We start from the raw sequence: 17,883 nt of genomic DNA on the forward strand, positions 1-17,883 counted from the left end.
CTCTCAAAATAATGTTACAATTGATTGTATAAATGTAGATAGTGATAAAAAAGCGTAAAATTTTTATTGCACAGCTTGCGCTTTTTGCTTGGTTTGTACTTCTCTTTGCTTTTGCTATCTTTGTCCGCCTTTGTTAGTTGATTTTGTTATTCTAACCGCCTTTCCATTTCACAGTTAACAATTGCACCCCTCATTGATGTCAAAGATCACTTTGCATGAAGGGCCATTGGATTTAACTTCAATGCTTTTGTGTGGAAAAGCAACGAATTTCAACCCCATTTGAGGGTTTGCATCCTTTCGTAGCCTACAATCTTTGTTTGAATCAATGGAGCGATCATTCGTGATGGGTGCTACATCTTACTGGACAAACTCAAAGAAGCCATGATCTTCATTGATTGATTTGTTTAAGCGTGGTAGCATTTGAGCCAAGAGTATGAACTAGAGCACCATTGTCTTAGATTCATGGCAACATCCTCCTCCCTTAAACCATGCTTCTCCACCGCCACCTCCCATGCGGAGAGGTGCATGGAGGATGACAACATGGTAAGGGCCTAATGATGATGAGGTTACCTCCAAGCATGTGAGTTATTATGGACCCTACGCCACATTAAGAGTGAACACCCAATTGACCAAAACTCAAGTTCGCAATTCATTTTACACTAGGCGTTTCGCGCCTGGACTCACCCCTTGGTGTCGGGGCGGGCGCGATTCTTGCCGGGGGGTGGGTGCTGGATGCGTGGCACCCGCCCCCCACCTCTCCTTAACTAATAGTATAGATTAAATCCTTTTTTTTTTTTTGATGGTGATGGGAACACCGACCCGAGCAATTGTAAGGAAGGGAGTATATAGCCATGGGCGCTATCAAAAGTACAAGTATATATACCGCCTTTGAACACTATAGAAACTCCTCTTCACGCCCTACGTCTCAACAACGGAGGAAGCTGCGAGCTAGGCTGCCAGGTAGCATCTCCTTACGAAGAGGTTGGACGTTTTGTGTCACGACTTGTGTCGAGACACAGGGAGGAAGACTAGAACGAAGCACGGTAATCAGGAGCTTTGTGTGCTTATCAGACTATACGTTGTGTGTCTACAAACTGCAGATTGCAGGAGCTTTGTTCGTTTTACAGTGAAGGAGAGACTTTCGTGATTGCAGGATAATTTTTACTGTTGCGTTAGCAACGCAGTTTCATAATGGGAAACCCTCGTTCTCAAAAGAACAAGCCTCACAAGTCTCGCTTCTCAACCAAATCATCTCGCAACATTCATAAGTCGGGCACAGGTATTTGCGTGTTCGATCATCGGGAGCTTTATTGTCTTTTCTGTACTAGATAATGTACTCATGTGACCATGCTGTGAGCTGGATTTGTTGGAGTTCAGGAAGATGAGAGAGTAGGTCATACATGCTTCTCAATGCTTAGAACTTTGATTATACATTAAAAATGTGATGTAGTAATCCCCACACTGACTGAGCCATGCATGGCACTGGTACACCGAGTTAGGATCAGGCTTGATAATGGAGTGAACTTGTTTTTTTGATTTGATGTCCATAAGGAGCGGACAACTGGACTCATGGAGTGGAACAGTTGGAGATTTGTGTTGGCCTTGAAAAAATTGGGCAGGAATTTCCTGGATGATCGTGATGGTAGCAGAAGGCTTGGCTCTAGCTTGGGAAATCCTTGAACTATTTCGACTTTTCTTTGCAGATGGTGAAACACATCTTTTACCAACTCATGCACCAGGCACTGATACACCGAGTTAGGGTTAGGCTTGTTAATGGAGCTAACTTGTTTTTTAATTTGATATCCATTAGGAGGAGACAACTGGACTGATAAACTGGAACAGTTGGAGATGCATTTTGGCCTTGAAAAAATTGGGCAGGAATTTCCTGGATGATCGTGATGGGTAGCATGCTTGGCTCTAGCTTGGGAAATCCTCGAAGTGTTTTGACTTTTCTTTGCTGAATGAAAAGCAGATCTTTTAGCAAAACTGATGGAAATTCAAGTTTTTGGATTGATCATGACCATCTCCTATTGCTGTAGGATGGATGATTGTCTACAATATACTTTGCCCAGTCAAATCTCAAAAGAAGAGACTCAGCTCTATATCTTGAAAGAAGCTTCTATACTACTTGAAGTTCTTCTTTGCTTTTGCTCTTCTAGTTGCTTTGTACTAGGTTGTGCATGTTCCTTTGTATTGGGTTACATATTTGCCACAAACTCATTTTTGGTTTCTCTCTAAAGGTGCCCTCATTCTTGAATAACTACCATTGTCACCACAAGAAGCCACCATGATAAGATCACCTATCAAAGTGCCCATTCATATTGAGGAAGTGATTCCAATGCTTGCACTTTTCCAAGCACTTGTAAGCTTAAGAACTATTTTTTTTAGACATTCTTGGGATTATGGATAGCTGAATTGCAACTCCAAAGCAAAAAGTTGGTCTTCTTGTTTACAATCCTCCGTAGCCACCACGAGTAAATCCTAGTTCTCTCCCCCGCTAGGACTAGGCACATCTCACATTAGGTGTTTCTTGTCTCATTAGAGTGTTGGAGATTTCGTAACTTTCTTAAAGAACATAAAAAGGCAACTATGCTTGTCTAGATTTACATCCTAATCCTTGTGACTGTTGATTGCCATCCAATAAATTCATAGTAGGGATAGTCTTTATTGGAGTTATAATACAACAACTGTAGTCACATGTCAATGGTTCTTTGTTGTTGCACCATCCTTTCCGTCTATCTTTACAAATTGGACACAACTAAAGCTCTTAGTGTTAGTGGTGTACATATTATGGGTATTAGCCTATATATTAGGTTTGTTATTTGGCACCTTTATGGGTAGGTGGATTGCTCATTTAGGGCTAGCCCATTTGTCTTGGGTCTTGTTCTTAGGCCTATATATACTCCATTCCTTCTCCATTCTTGTTGTATTGTGATAAATGGGGTTAGTGGAAAATAGCAACTGCGAGCTCTCCCTTGATTCACGCTTTGACTTGTTAAGTTAAGAACCTATGATTTGTTTCAATCTCAATATTACAACACAAATAGTGGCACTGAATCAAAATCCTTAGATTCAAGATTTGTAATAATTGTGGCCTTGTTAGGGTTCAATTTAAAACCAAGTGTGCCACAATTTGATAGTGGCTGAGCGTGAGAATGAGCAACAAAAATGCATGAATCGCAATTACAAAACATTGAGAAGTATAATTAATGTTAATGAAAGAGAGATTATTGAATCAATTAATGAACGGGTAATTGAATCCTTAGCAAAATACATGAGATGTACCATACAAACCACACAAGTAAATAGCATGTGTGGTGATTAGTAGTTTCTCTAATCTCCCTTTCTAGTGGATGTGATCCAATACAACAAGAATGGAGGAGGAATGGAGTGTATATAGACCTAAGAAAGAGCTTGAATGCACCATCAGAAGTACTATAGAACTCTTAACACTTCATCACGACTCCTAATCTAGAAGATATCTAAAGAAAAAGCACAAAGTCAATGTTGATTAGATTTGAACCCTAATAATAGAAAATGAAAATAGAATGATGGCAGATTTAGAATGTGCACTGATTATTGAGCCCTCGACAAAATCATTGTGAAAAATTGGTTTCCTATTCCTAGAATTGATGTACCATCCTGAATGAGATAAAAGTATTCTTGTTAGGCATGCGCCATCACGATTCCGTGAGTGAAAGTGTTTTTGTGCATATCATTGGGTCTTTCGTCGAATTGTTGGTTGAGCTTTGATATCAATGAAAGGTCTGTTAGAGTGAAGTGGTGCAGAAGCGTATGACCAAGACAGAGAGTGAACAGAGAGAGAAGAGAGGGAGAAAGAGATAGTGGAATATAGAAAATTTGCAATGAAGAATGTTGTATAAGGAAGCAGATATGTACACGGGCGTAGAGTGTATGTCTACGCATGTCTCCATCTCGAAGATCTCACAATCTATGAACCTCGAAGTAGTCTCCACGATCAATAATATGGAAAACTGTGTTTAGAATAATTGAGAGTGAGTGGAGGTTGGGCAAAATAAATAGCCCAAAAGAAATGCCAAAAATAATGTAAGTCGGTTGCATTAATTGCCGTACAATCAAAATGCCATGTGTCCTGCTTGCTGCGACTGCACAATACTGCTCGTGAATGCATATGACTACTTGTCTAGGGGATGCCAATCTCTAACACCCCCTCTCAGATCTTGGATAGGATATAAGGCTAAGGGATCTGGAGTGTTGTCGAAGTAAAGCTTGAGGAAGTGCCTTCGTAAACAAGTTTACAAGATTGTCCTCCGATATCAATAGTCTCATCTAGAAGCTTCTCCCGAATGAAATGGTATTGGATCTCGTTGTGCTTTGTCTTAGCATGAAACACAGGGTTTTGGGCCAAGGCAAGGCACTCTCATTATCGCATCGAAGAATAGTAGAACTTGTATGCGGGCAACCAAGCTTCTCCAATAGCTTGTGGAGCCACACACTCTCACATGTGGTAGAAGATGCCATGCGATACTCCACCTTAGTCGAAGATAGGGCAACTGTGGGTTGCTTCTTGCTGCTCCATGAAATAGCATCGGCACCCAAGGTAAAGCAATAACATGTCGTGGACCTCCGATGATCCACATCGCTAGCCCAATTTGAATCACTTCATCCTGCAAGCACCAAGCATGTATTACTTATACTTGTTAGATAATAAATCCCAAGAGCAAGGCTCCCTCGAAGGAATCGTAAAATTCTTTGAGCAGCCTGCCAACGCACCATCCTGGGTTCACACACAAACCTAGCCAGGACATCGACAACATAACATAAATCAACAGGAATATTGAGAAGCCAAATCAAGGAGCCAAACAAATACTTGTAATGGGTAGCATCTGCCAAAGGAGAATTGGAATGAGTTGTGGCCTTCCAGTTCGGAGCCATAGGGGCTGTAATAGAATTGCATCCCTCTATCTCACACGTAGTCAAGAGCTCTTGCACATACCATTGTTGGGAGATAAAGATCCCCCTCGAAGTCTGATAGATCTCATAACTTAGAAAGAAATGAAGTAGTCCCATATTCATAATCTCAAACTTCTTATGAAGTGCTGCCTTCGTGTGCTTGATTATTTGGGCATGGTCACCTGCCACAATCAAGTCGTCCACACAAAGGACAAACTGCACACGACCTCCACTTGTGGTGTGAACATAAAGTTGTGGGTCGGCCTTGGAACGCTCATACCCCAATCTCTCTTGGAGGAACAAGTCAATTTTCTCATTCCAAGCACGGGGAACTTGCTTAAGGGCATAGAGGGTCTTCCTCAACTTGTACACCTTACCATCAAAAGGACCGAAGCTTGGAGGTTGTTCAACATAGATCTCCTCCTTCAACTCTCCATTCAAGAAGGCGGACTTCACATCTGGCTGATAGACCGGCCATCTCCCATGGCTAAGCAAGGCAAGAACTGCAAAATAGTAGCCATCCGAGCTTTAGGGGCAAAAGTATCATGGAAATCAATGCCTGGGTGTTGTGCAAAACCTTTAGCAACAAGGTGGGCCTTGTGCTTGTCCAAGATGCCATCACTACGGTACTTGGTCTTGAAGATCCATGTGACTCCAATTAACTTCTTATGAGAAGGCTTAGACACAAGGTACCAAGTGCTATTCCTCTCAATTGACTCCAGCTCCAGCTCCATCCCTCTTCACCAATGATCATGTTGTAAAGCCTCCTTCACAGAGGTAGGCTCCTAATCCTGCATAGCACGAGTCATCAAACAATAATTAGTGTGCACAAGCTCAGGGTGGTGTGCTTGGTTTCTGCGAAAATGCCGCGTGCCATCTTGTGGTTGCCACTCCTCAGGGATCCCCTCAATCCTTGCATTATGAAGAGTGTCACGTGCCCAACGAGGAAGCCGGATCTCTCCTTGTCACTCCATTTGTTGAAGTCTTTGGAAGGTCCATCAACTGCTGGGCTCAACTTGTAAGTCCAGTGGTTGAGAAATAAGCTCCTCATATGAAGAAGAGTCCTCAAGAGGCATGGGCTCGAGAGGGACAGTCGCTGGCGCCCAACTATCTTTGGGATCTCCAAGAACGGGGTGTTTCTCACCCCCCTCCGAGGATGGAACTTCCACGAATTGAACATCACGGCTCGTGTAGACATCCCTCTTAATGGGATCATACAATCGGTAACCTTGAGACTGCGAGCTATAGCCCACAAATACTTGTCTTTTGAAAGCCGCTTCAAATTTGTCATGTTGTGTTTTTGGGATGTGAACATAGGTGTCACACCCAAAAACCCTAAAATAAGAAACATTTGGCTTAGACTGAAAATATGCCTCATAAGGTGTCATACCAACAACAACGGAAGTAGGGGATCAATTATGAATGTGGACTGCAATAGCCACAGCCTCAGTCCATAGACACTGAGGTGTTTGTCGATACTCCATCATGGTATGGACTATCTTGATCTCACTGCGATTCTTCCGCTTCAGTATGTCATTCTCCTAAGGGGTGTTTGTGTTGGCAAACTCCTGGTGGATACCGCGATCTGCACATAAATGAGCAAGCTCATTAGAAACAAATTCTCCGTCCTTATCCTAGTGTAAGGTCTTCAGTTTTCGGCCCGATTGGTTCTCCTCAAAGAGTAACCAATCCATGAAGTGGGAGAAAGCCTTCGAATTCAGCTTCAAAAAATAAGCCCATGTCATCGTGCTGTAATTATCCACAATTAGCATGAAATACAAGCTCCTTTAAGGGACTCCATCCGCAGTGGTCTACAAAGATCAGTAGAAACAAGCTCCAAGGGTGTTGAAGATTGCCTTGAAGCCTTGCTGGAAATAGCATCACGAGTTTGCTTCCAATGGATATAGGATACACATGGCTGTTGGCTCACCACAATACCCAACAAACCTTGAACAAACTATCTCTTAGACGCCTTCCGTAGGTAATCATAGTTGAGATGGCCAAACCAAGCATGCCAAAGCTTGGACTGTGTTTGACAGGTAAGAAGAAGAGAAGTCAAGGCAAAAGAAGACCGTAACTTGTAGACTCCATCCTCCTCATAACGTAAAGCAAGGATATGTCTGGATCCACGATCAAGAATTCGAAAGGAATCCACATCAAACTCGACCAAGAGGCTGAGGGCACAAAGCTTGTGTACCGAAAGAAGATGGTATCCGAAGGCTGACACATAAAGCACCTTGGATGTATGGGCACCACTCTACCTAGCTGGAATAAGATGCATATTACCCCGTCCCTGAATAGGGAAAGAAAAACTATCACCAATGAGAATTTGTCCATGCAAAGGCCGCAAGTGAGCAACACCTACCGTAGAAGGAGTCGTGTGCCAAGAGGCACCACTGTCAACAATTCACTCCCGAGTGTATGGGGCCGTCAATGCAACATCAGAGGCCTTTAGAGTTGATGCCGCAACCACCTCCAAGTGAAGGAAAGCAATCCTTTGAAGATTTCTCATTCTTATTCTTTTCCTTCTTCTCCTTGTCGGGACAGTCCTCCTTCGAGTGTCCCGTCTTGCCACATATGTGACAAGTGGACTCCTTTTCCTTGTTCTTCTTTGATTTGTCCTCCTTCTTTTGGTCCTTCCTCTTCTTGTGAGAGGACTGACCTATCAATGCCTCCAATTTAGAAGCATTGGTCCCTTTCAACTGCTTCTCTTGGTCTAAGACCATAGGAACCAACTCCTCCCAATGAAGAGTCTCCGACCGCCTTGAGGCAATCAAGGCATAATAAAAACCACTGAAACGAGGTGGTAATTGTGAAAGAAGAGTGATCACCATGTCTTCAGAAGTGATCATCTTCCTTCGTTTTCACCCACATTTGAAGTTGCCTCAGCTTGTTGATATGCTCTTGTATAGAAGATGACTTGTTGACACTCATGGTCCTCATCTGCACTTCCAAAGAACTTGTTTCATGACGATCATGCGATTATATATCTGATCAAGCTCGAGCTATATATCTCGGGCCATCGTCAAATGCTCTATATGGGAGATCACAACTGTAGTGCATGAGAGAGATAAAAATGAGCAGATGCGAGCATTTAATTTGTCCCAATGTGTGTGAGCCTTTGTCAACTCCAACTTATCACTTGTAGAGAGTTTGGACTTGTCTCTCGAAGAAGGACGATGGATAGCCTCCGTAAGCTCTGCCAAATCATAGGACTCCAAAATGGCAAGCATCATACTGCCAGACACAGTAAATCTCGCCATTGAGTTTTTGATTAGATGGAAGAGTTGGTAACACGAGCACCTTCCGGTCCATGATTGCTTAAAACTTTGTCTCGGCCTCAAAAGACATCTTCATCTAAAATGCCTATATAAAACACAAAAAGCAGCCCCCTTTGACTATGTGAATGCAGCTTGCTAGGGCTCTTCTTCACTCGTCCTACTCCTTCTTCACATGTCGGAGGTGATGAAAAGGTAAAGTCTGCACTTGAAGGCCCAAAACATAGCCTTCTTCCTTCTCAAACAGCAAAAATCAGCAGTAGCTTCAGCAACTTTGCTCCTTCGTTGCATGCCCACACTCGCTTCAGCCTTGTTCTGATGCGCAGCCCTCTTGCTCGCCCTTGAATGTGGAAAACACAGCCTTGTGTCACACTGAATTCTCCTCTTTAGGTAGGTCCACCCCTAGTCAGTCCTTCAATGCTCAGATATCATGTTAGAGTGATGAGGTGCGGAAGTGTATGATCGACAGAGTGAACAGAGAGAGAAGAGAGAGAGAAAGAGACAATGGAACACAAAATCTGCAATGAAGAATGCTTTATAAGAAAGTAGATATGTACACAGGCGTAGAGTGTATGTCTGTGTATGTCTTCACCTCAAAGATCCCACAATCTGTGAACCTCAAAGCAGTCTCCATGATCAACAATTTGGAAACGTGTGATCAGAATGACTGAGAGTGTGTGGAGGCTTGGCAGAATAAATAGCCCAAAAGAAATGCCAAAAATAATGGAGGTATGCAGTTGACTGCCTTGAAACTGGCTGACTGCACTTGCTATGCCATGTGGCACTTGCGCTGATTGCCGCCTGTTGACGTCACTTGTTGTATGGCCAATAGATTGCTACGTGTCTTGCCTGCTGTGACTGCACAAAATTGCTAGTGAATGCATATGATTGCTTGTCCAAGGGATGCCAATCTCTAACAAAGTCTCGTAGGATTCAACCTGCATTGCGACATGATACAAGCCATATTTATGAGGGATTGGACATTAGACTTACCTCCTAGCCATAGAGCCAAACTGGCTTATCCTTGAGCTTGCGAGCTAGCAACACTCTATATCATGACTTTATCCCAAGGGTTGGGATTCCACATAACCAATCCACATCATCTTGGTGTACGATTGTGTCGACCATTGGGCCAAGAGTCCAAGAGTGGTGATCACTCAATGAATGCACACATTAGGGCCTCGAGTCCTGTAAATAGAAGCCAGCTAGTCCCGAAGTGTCCTTAGTGCATTCTCACTAGGTCACTTCATAACTATCGTGACCAATACTAGTAGCACCCATCTGGATGTCTAAGGATATAACAATTGTGACCAATGTTACTAGTGTCCATTTGGATGTCTAAGGATGTACCAGTTTCCCTCTACGAATGATTGCTGTCCTTAGAAATGAAGTGGGAAAACGACTCTTCCATGAATGGATCGAGTGCTAAATAGCCTCCACTACTAGACGATTCGTCCACTTGACCATATAAGTGGAATAAACGGTCATATGGGATCATTTAATCTTGTGGTCAAGAACCAATTTGGGTTCTATGGGAACACATTGAGTAGTGTCCTTGAGCCACGTGACTTCCTCACTTAGAACTATCAATTCACCTTATCCCGATCGTTCTTTTAAATGGCTCACATAGAGCACAGGGTGAACTCAGATCTTTGGAGATCAAGCTTGCAAGATATGCTCCTTATCTTCTTGGTAATTTGAAAATGATCACAATATCTTGAAGATAAATTATAGCACTTGCCAATAGTCATTGAATTAGTGTCCTTTAGGACTTTAAGACAAATCCGCATGCCCTTTTGGAGCTCTCAAGGAGTGTTATGTTGGTTAGCATAAAATATGGCACGATCCTAGGGCGTTTTAATGCTTTCCCTCACAATCATCAACATTTCTTGTATATCATGCAAAAAGTTCATGGATTGCATTTTCATATCACGACCTCAATTCATATGAGATAATCGAGCTACAAAATCCATTGAAATACTACTCCATTCCTCATCAAGAATTTGTAAAGGGCGTTAACTTTCTACTTGTTTGTGCCATTCAACTTTATTAAGCAGACGCTGTAGACACTCTTCATGTGTAGCTAATAAACGGGTGTTGAAGGAGCAGATGAAGTAGGAACGGAGGACATAGCCCCACTGGACTGTGCAGTCGCAGCGGTTTGCTGAGGCTTTTTAGGTGGCAGACATTGGGCCTTGGAGGAACAATCCTCGTCCACATGGCCTGCTCTCTGGCAATGTGTGCAAAATCGGTTTTTCTTAGGGAGTTGCTGCTAAATAGGTCTAGATTCTTTGGTTCCATCTGAGGAAGAGGAGTCACCCTTTGATTGGCTTGCCTTCGCATCTAGCGAGTTCTTGCCACTAGTGGTTGTCCCTCCTGAAGAAGAGGCAACCAACCCCCTCTGCTCTGAATAAGGCTGTGATGAGGATTTTTTGTGGACTTGATCATACAGCCTCGCGTAATGCAAGAACTGGCACTCAAACTCGTAGAAGGTTGGCAATCTAGGTTGGGAGATGATGTGTTGAATGAAATTGAAATACTTGTCAGGCAACTTATTCAAGAAGAATGTAACCTGATTATCATTTGACTTTGGAGAGCCAATAGTAGTGAACTCGGCAAGTAATCGCCTATATTCAGCCAGCTTGACTTTTAGATCGTCCCCTTCCTTAATAGAGAACTCTTGAAGCTTAAAGTCGAGATTGATGCGCCGGTACGATCACGAGCCGCATAGCGGTTGAGAAGGTGACTCCAACGCTCTGACGCAAGCGGGAAGTGTTGCAATTGAGAGTGAAACTCAGGAAGCGATCCCTACATCATCCCAACATTGGTTGTGGCATTGCGGGCTCTCCATTGACGGATATAATTAGGGTGAGCTAGTCGAAGGTCCGGCATAGGCTCTAGGCCAATGACAAGGCCCCAAAGACCTTGAGACTCAAGCACTTATTGCATGAAATTAGACCAAGTGGTAAAATTTGACCCGTTAAAAGGTGTCTTATCCGTAAAGGCATTCTTGGCCGTTGCAACTGGAGTGGTAGTGCTCGGAGATGGATAGTGTGAAAAAGTGTAGTGGGGGTAGGATGGGGGAGTGGAGTACTACACTTGGGAATGGGCCCCAGAGTGCCCACTAGGCATGCGTGTAGTGTGCAAGGTGGATCCATAGGTAGGGATGGGTTGACTAGGCATGGGCATGGTAGCCACATGAGGAACCCAAGGAGGTGGGATGGGAACACGGGAAGTAGAAGATGGGAACCCCTGCGTAGGTGTAACCCAAGGAAAGTGTGAAGACACACCATAAGCTGAGGATGGGAACCCCTACGTTTGAGTGGTCATGAGAGATGTGAAGCTGGGGATAGTAAGGGGGATACCCATCATAGACGACCCAGGAGTTATGGGTGTGCTCATTTGCTAAAAGGTGAGAGGCATTGTGTTAAAGGGTGGCATTCTCCCTAACGAAGTATCATGGTGTAAAGAGGTAGAGAATGGGGTGAAGGAAAAGGTGCTAGGAGCGGAGATGGAAGCTCCAACCCCTAGGGTGTGTGATGCAGATGTGGAGTGTAATCCAAGGTTTTGGAAAGATGATGAGAGGTGTGATATAGAAGAGGGTGGGATGGGAGGGAAGTGAGAAGTGTGTGTGATATGCTCAAATGAAACAACAGCTGTAGATGTACTTGAATCTCGTTTGCTTCGTGAGCCCCCTCTATTGAAGTTCACATATGCAAAGCCATCCGGATCCTGTACCTCAAAAGAAGAAACATGCGAGGGTTTTGATTCATGCAACACAGAAGAATTGTACAAACCTGACATTGGACCTGGCTGAGATGATGAAGATGGATCGCCAGACGTTCCGAATGCCGTATGTCCTCCATGATTGAAGAGGCGGCGAGCCTCACCTGCTGGTCCGGATGTGCTAGCAAAACTGGTAGGAGGGGTGTAAACATCACCATACTTGTTGCAATAGTACTTCTCAAAGTTCTCCTCTGTCATGTTAGTGAAATTTGGTGAAGGTGGAGTGTTGTCCTCCTCATCGAGTCCATAATGCCGTCTCAAGGCCTTCAATGATGGAGAAGGCTGATAAGACATCATAGGAACTGGAAAAGGAGGTTTCTGGGACATGGTGATTCGGTTACGAGTCGTATTGTGTGCCTCGCACAAAGACTAGCTCTCCACAATATCCGCAGGATACTCTTTACAAGAGCACCGGCTCTGATACCATGTGAAGGAAACTGCTAGGGTTTGCACTAAGGACACATAGAGTGTTTGACCACAACAGAAACACAAAGAGACAGACATAGACACAAAGGGAAAAACTCAAATCCTAAACGCAAAACTCAAAACTCAAACACAAACAGAAGAAGGGAGAGAGAGAACACAACTCTGAAGTGAATGAATGCTGTAAATTTATGTAAGAGTGTACATTGTGCTCAAGGGCAAAGCAATGTCGGAGTGTGACGTCCACTGGAGACGGATCCCAAGTTTGTGACCACTAGTCAGAGTGTAGGAGTGCTGAATAGTGAATGGCAGCAGGCTAGTCACCAAAACGTAGTAGTTTGGAGGCTGGAAACTGGTAAACACAGCAGTGTACCACCGACAGAGGTTGGAAATTGTGCACAGTTTGCTGTAAATAGCAGGCTGAAACAGTGTCTGAGAGTGTCAGGACCTGCAATGCTGAAAACGCAGGCTGGCTGACCTTGGAGATGATGGATAGCAGGCTGAAGAGCAGTTTGGGGCAGTCTGGAGCAGTTGCTAGCAGCTGAGAGCTGTCGCTTGCAGCATTGGACAGGCTTTAGACAATGTGGCTGTAGTCGAGGATGGCTGGAGAGCAGGTGGAGGCGGGCTGTAGGCTGGAAATTGGGTGCCAACATCAGCAGAGGGTGTGTGGGCTGGTGTAACTTGCAAACAAGGATAAAGGTTGAATGGGGGCAGCCTGTCCATTTATAGATGTGGAAGGGCGCCCCAAAAATTAGGATTTCCACTAAACTCTCTTGAACCGCTCCCCGTTTTAGGGTTTCCATTGAACTCTCTCGAACCACTCCCAGTTGTAGGGTTTTACTCTAAAAGAGTATTTTTAGTGTGTTTTGGGGCTGTTTAAGAGGCTAATCAGCAAGTAATGCATATTTTAGCTCAATAGTTTAGTGTCATGGGGACGTGAAATTTTGAGATGCTTTAATCTTGTCGATAACATTTGATTAAGTTATTAATCAAATATGGAAGGTTGTTAACACATGTGATGCATATGGCAGTTCTTTCATGGTAACAATTCAAGGACCCCAAGGATGTAGTGGGTGCCAAAGACAAAAGTTGGAATAAGTTATGTCTGACAGGTACGAGGTGGTACCTGATGTCAAAATTTAGCCTAGACCAATTTTTGGTCACTAATGTCGATGGTAACATCAGTGTTGGGTTTTACTCTTGCCTATGCGTACACAGGAGTGTTAGTGATCTGCACGTAGGACACTAGGGTACTTTTTTACTCTCCGTAAGAGAGGTTTTTTTCCCCAATCACTGTTACTTTCATTTGTGTATTTACATCACACATTTTGGTCACTTACCGCACAATGCACACGTGTGTGAATGCACTTTAAGTCACTTTCACGACCCTAAAGTCTTAAGGGTTGTACTTTGTACTTTTCACTTCACATTCTGTAATGAAAATTGTGACCACTCCCTCTCTCTATCAGTTGTGTTCACTCCTTTCTGCTCCATTGCTGTACTTCAATCTTACATTTGGCATCAGAGCTGTTCAGCCAGCTATCTCTTTGCTCTTCTCACTCTCAGCTCAGCCCACATGCTGCTCCTACTTGTGGCGACGTGTGTTTTTGATGTGCCTTCTTTGTTCTCCTCAACCTCTGCAACTTGTCGTGGTTGTTCAAAACAGTTAGAAAACCCTAATTTTGCAGGCATAGTCTAGAACTGCCACATCAGCATCTGCGCAGTCCAGAACTGCTCCAGATCTGTTCCAGCCTGCCACGTCAGCAGCCACGCAGCTCAGAACTGGATCTGCTTGCTCTTGAGGTTCCATGTCAGTATATTTTCAGATCTATGCAGCTGCTACAGGTATATTTTATTATTTTGATCAGAATTTCAAAGCCAAAGTAAAGGGCTTTTGCAGGGACATGTAAATTTTTGCTTCAGCAAGTGCTTCAGTGCATGAATTGAAGAAATTTGTAGATACTTGGGTCAGAAAATTTGGGGTTTTTGTATTTTTGGCAGACATTGGCACATGTAATGTGTTTTTAGTCTGACATTGACCAAAAATATGCACATTGGACAGTCAAATTTTTTGGGATTTTGTGTTTTTAGTGCTACTGAGCACTCTTATTGCCTTGGACAGCGTGCTGTTTGCTGAAATCTGGAAAATTTCATCAAATTTAGGTAGTAATGGTTGTGTGACATGATTTGGTGGTTCTTTTGACTAAATTTGGTCGATTACAACTTGGTATTTGCTGTAATTTCTGGTAATTTGAAGATTTCCAGGTCAGCCAACTCTTGTAATTGCTCTTTTTGCATTTGATTAAGTGACATTTATTATGGTAGCTCATGGATAGAATGATGTTCTCATTTATGTTTTGAAAGAGAAAAAATTAATGGCAACAACTATTCTTTGTGGTCCTTTATGATGAAAAATGTCCTTGTTCCAAAAGGTCTTTGGGATTATGTTAGTGGGGAAAAAGTACATCCTGTTGATTTGGTCCTATAACCCCTCCACAAGCAAGAGGTCATGGACAAAGGCAAGAGGGTGCAACGGCAACCTCTCAACAAGCAGTAGGATGTGGACAAAGGCAAGAAGTTGCCGCGCAACCACCACCCCAAAGAATAGTTGCTTAGAGGGCTTGGGACACTGGGGATGTACAAGCATTGTCACTTATTTCATTGGCTGTTCAGTAGTTGATAATCCTGCATATTCGTTTTCTTACTATTTCACAACTAGCATGGCTTATACTTGAGCACATGTTTGCTGGTAAGAATGAGGCACACATTTCTTGTTTGAAGGAGAAGCTTGAAAATGTGAAGATGGAAGAAGGTGATGCTATGCAAGATCACCGTAAATAAAATTCACGACTTACGCTAGTAGTTGATCAATGTAGATGAGTATTATTTTGATGCTCAAATGATTTCATTTACTTTGAACTCTTTGCCACTATCTTATTTGGCCTTTCACACTGCATTGAATCTTACAATGTGGGTTTCTCCACAACCACTTACTTTTCTTCAGTTGGTTAGCTTATTGCTGGAAGAAGGGCAAACAAAGAACAATAGTGGTGCAAATGTAGTAGCTTTTGAACAAGCTTTTGTGGCAAAGCAAAAAGGTAAGGGCAGTCAGCCCAAGAATGCTCCATAGGGTTCTAGAAGTTTTGGAACTTCATAGAACAATAAGAAGTAGGGGGGTACACAAGCTAAGAAGGACAAGTACCATTATTGTAAAAAGCCAGGTCATTATATCATAGAATGCAAGAAACTCATTGTCAAGGAGAAAAAGGAGTCTGGGATGTTAGTTTTAGATGCACCTTCTACTTCTATTGTCATATAGTTCACGTCTTTTGTCATTGACTGTGATTATTGTTTTTATGGGGACACACGAACTAAGAAGGGCAAATGCCATTATTGTAAAAAGCCAAGTCATTGTATTACAGAATGTAGGAAATGTATTGCCAAGGAGAAAAAGGAGTTTGGGATGTCAATCTCAGATGCAGCTTCTACTTCTACTACCATAGTGTCCGCGTCTTTTGTCATTGACCATAACTATTGTTTTTATACTTGATGTTACGATTCTTCTTGGGCAGATAGAGCATTCAGCTCTACCAAGGATGCTAGTACTTGGTTTTTTGATAGTGGTGCTTCTAAGAACATTACATTGCGCAGGGATTTGCGTACTTCTGTTGTTGCGGCTCTTGTTGGCGAATCAATACAATGTGCTAACAATGCATCTTATCTTGTTAGAGATGTTGGAGAGATTGTTTTGAAAGCCATGGCTTTACTTTCCGTTTGCATAATGCTTTATATGTGCTAGGGATAAAAAAGAATTTGTTGTCCATTTCTTCTTTCGCAAAATGTGGAATGGAGGTCACTTTTGATGATGACAAATGCATGGTTAGGGATAAGAAATTCTTGACTTTAGTGCTCATTGGCACATTATGTCATGGACTTTATGAGTTAGATGCTCACTCTGTTAATCAGTTAGTTTATTTAGCATCTACTGTTACTTCTACTAGGTCACAGGAAGAGTTGTGGCATGCTCATATGGGACGTGTGAATTATGGTAGTTTGATGCTTATTCAACTTACGCAGATGCTAGAAGGCTTACCTCTCTTGGAGAGACCTCTTGAGTACATTTGTGAGGGATGCATTTTGGCTAAAATGCATCAGTTTTCTTTTTCTTATGATATTGCTTTTAGAGCTAAGGCCAGGTTGTAGATTGTGCATTCAAATATATGTGGACCCATGCAAGCACAGTCATTGGGTGGATGTTTTTACTTTGTTACCTTCATTGATGACTTTACATATTTTTCTTGGGTTTAGTATAATGCTAAGATCATCAAAAGATTTGTCATTATCCTACACTTTCCTTTGTCTTTTTCATGCCTATCATTGCACATCTTATGGTATTGCGGTCTTATGTGACATTGCTACCTACCATATTCACAAGTAAGAGAGAACTTAGGACCTCAGGATTTACTATGTGATTGTCCACAAGACTTAGACTTGCCCATGTCGGGTTATGAGTCTCTAGTACGATTATTATTTCCATTTCCACAATTTCTACCTCTCACTATAAGTGTATGAGAAGTATAGGTCGTATTAATATTCTTCCTATTCGCTTCTTTTATAAGTGAAGCACTCTCTATATCATTTCGTTTAGAGCCATTTTTAGGAGGATTAGCACTCATAGCATCACATTCATTGATTAAAAAGTCAGAAGTGTATGATGCATTTTTAGCTTTTACTGCACTTGTGAAAAATCAATATGGTTGTAAGATTAAGACTCTCTGAAATTAGCCTTCCTTTCGTGGATGGATGGCAATTCTGTGATTACAACTTAGTTATAGCAGCAACATTTATTACAAAACTGAGAAATTTAAATTAACTCGCAATCTTGGACAATGGACATCTTGTTGGTCCCAAAACTAGCGTTCGTTTCGGTATTTCTTTAACTTAATTGAAGAAGAGATTGATGTACATTGGGATTTTTTTAATCCCTTTCGGTATTCCAACTCCCCTTGCTGTCTAAAATGACCAACGAGTCTTCAATCTGATTTGCCCTTTGATTCGGGTAGTCGATTGGTCTTCATTCGCTTTGATGGAGATGGAAAATGCCCCAAATTCATTCATTTGTTGGGTCCTCCACTTGAATTTGACTGAAAACAGCTTCAGCCGTGTTGAATCCAAGTCTTGGAGCTTCCAATTTTTTGTATGTTTTATGAGGTTGCTGTAAACAAGCTGACTGGTTAACAATTAAATTGGCTAGGCAACTTCCATTCTCGAGTTTCCTTGCGTCATCTTTGACCATCGGATTGGTGTTAGGTACTATTAAATGCCACTTCTCTAGTGTTATTAATTGACACTTATGGCCAAATGAATGACCTAGGCTAACAACTGGTACCGGATACCGCCAAGTAGCTGTGTAACATAGCTTATAGCAACTTTTGTCTTTCATATCTTGTGATTTTCTCGG

General features: G+C 42.5%; 1 protein-coding gene across 1 annotated transcript in view; it reads left to right on the forward strand.

Annotated features, from left to right (window-relative positions):
* Positions 1–886: 886 nt before the first annotated feature.
* LOC148018944 (pre-rRNA-processing TSR1-like protein) overlaps positions 887–17,883 on the forward strand; it is a 106,729-nt gene continuing 89,732 nt past the window's right edge. The window contains exons 1-2 of the mRNA XM_087701434.1: positions 887–1,043; positions 1,154–1,279. Coding sequence (XP_087557560.1) covers positions 1,192–1,279 — 88 coding nt within the window. The 5' untranslated portion in view covers positions 887–1,043; positions 1,154–1,191. The remainder of the gene's footprint in view (positions 1,044–1,153; positions 1,280–17,883) is intronic.

This window comes from Lygodium microphyllum, chromosome 20 (genome assembly GCF_053477565.2).
Source record: "Lygodium microphyllum isolate KBCC chromosome 20, Lygodium_microphyllum_v1.1.10, whole genome shotgun sequence".
Taxonomy (NCBI): Eukaryota; Viridiplantae; Streptophyta; class Polypodiopsida; order Schizaeales; family Lygodiaceae; genus Lygodium; species Lygodium microphyllum.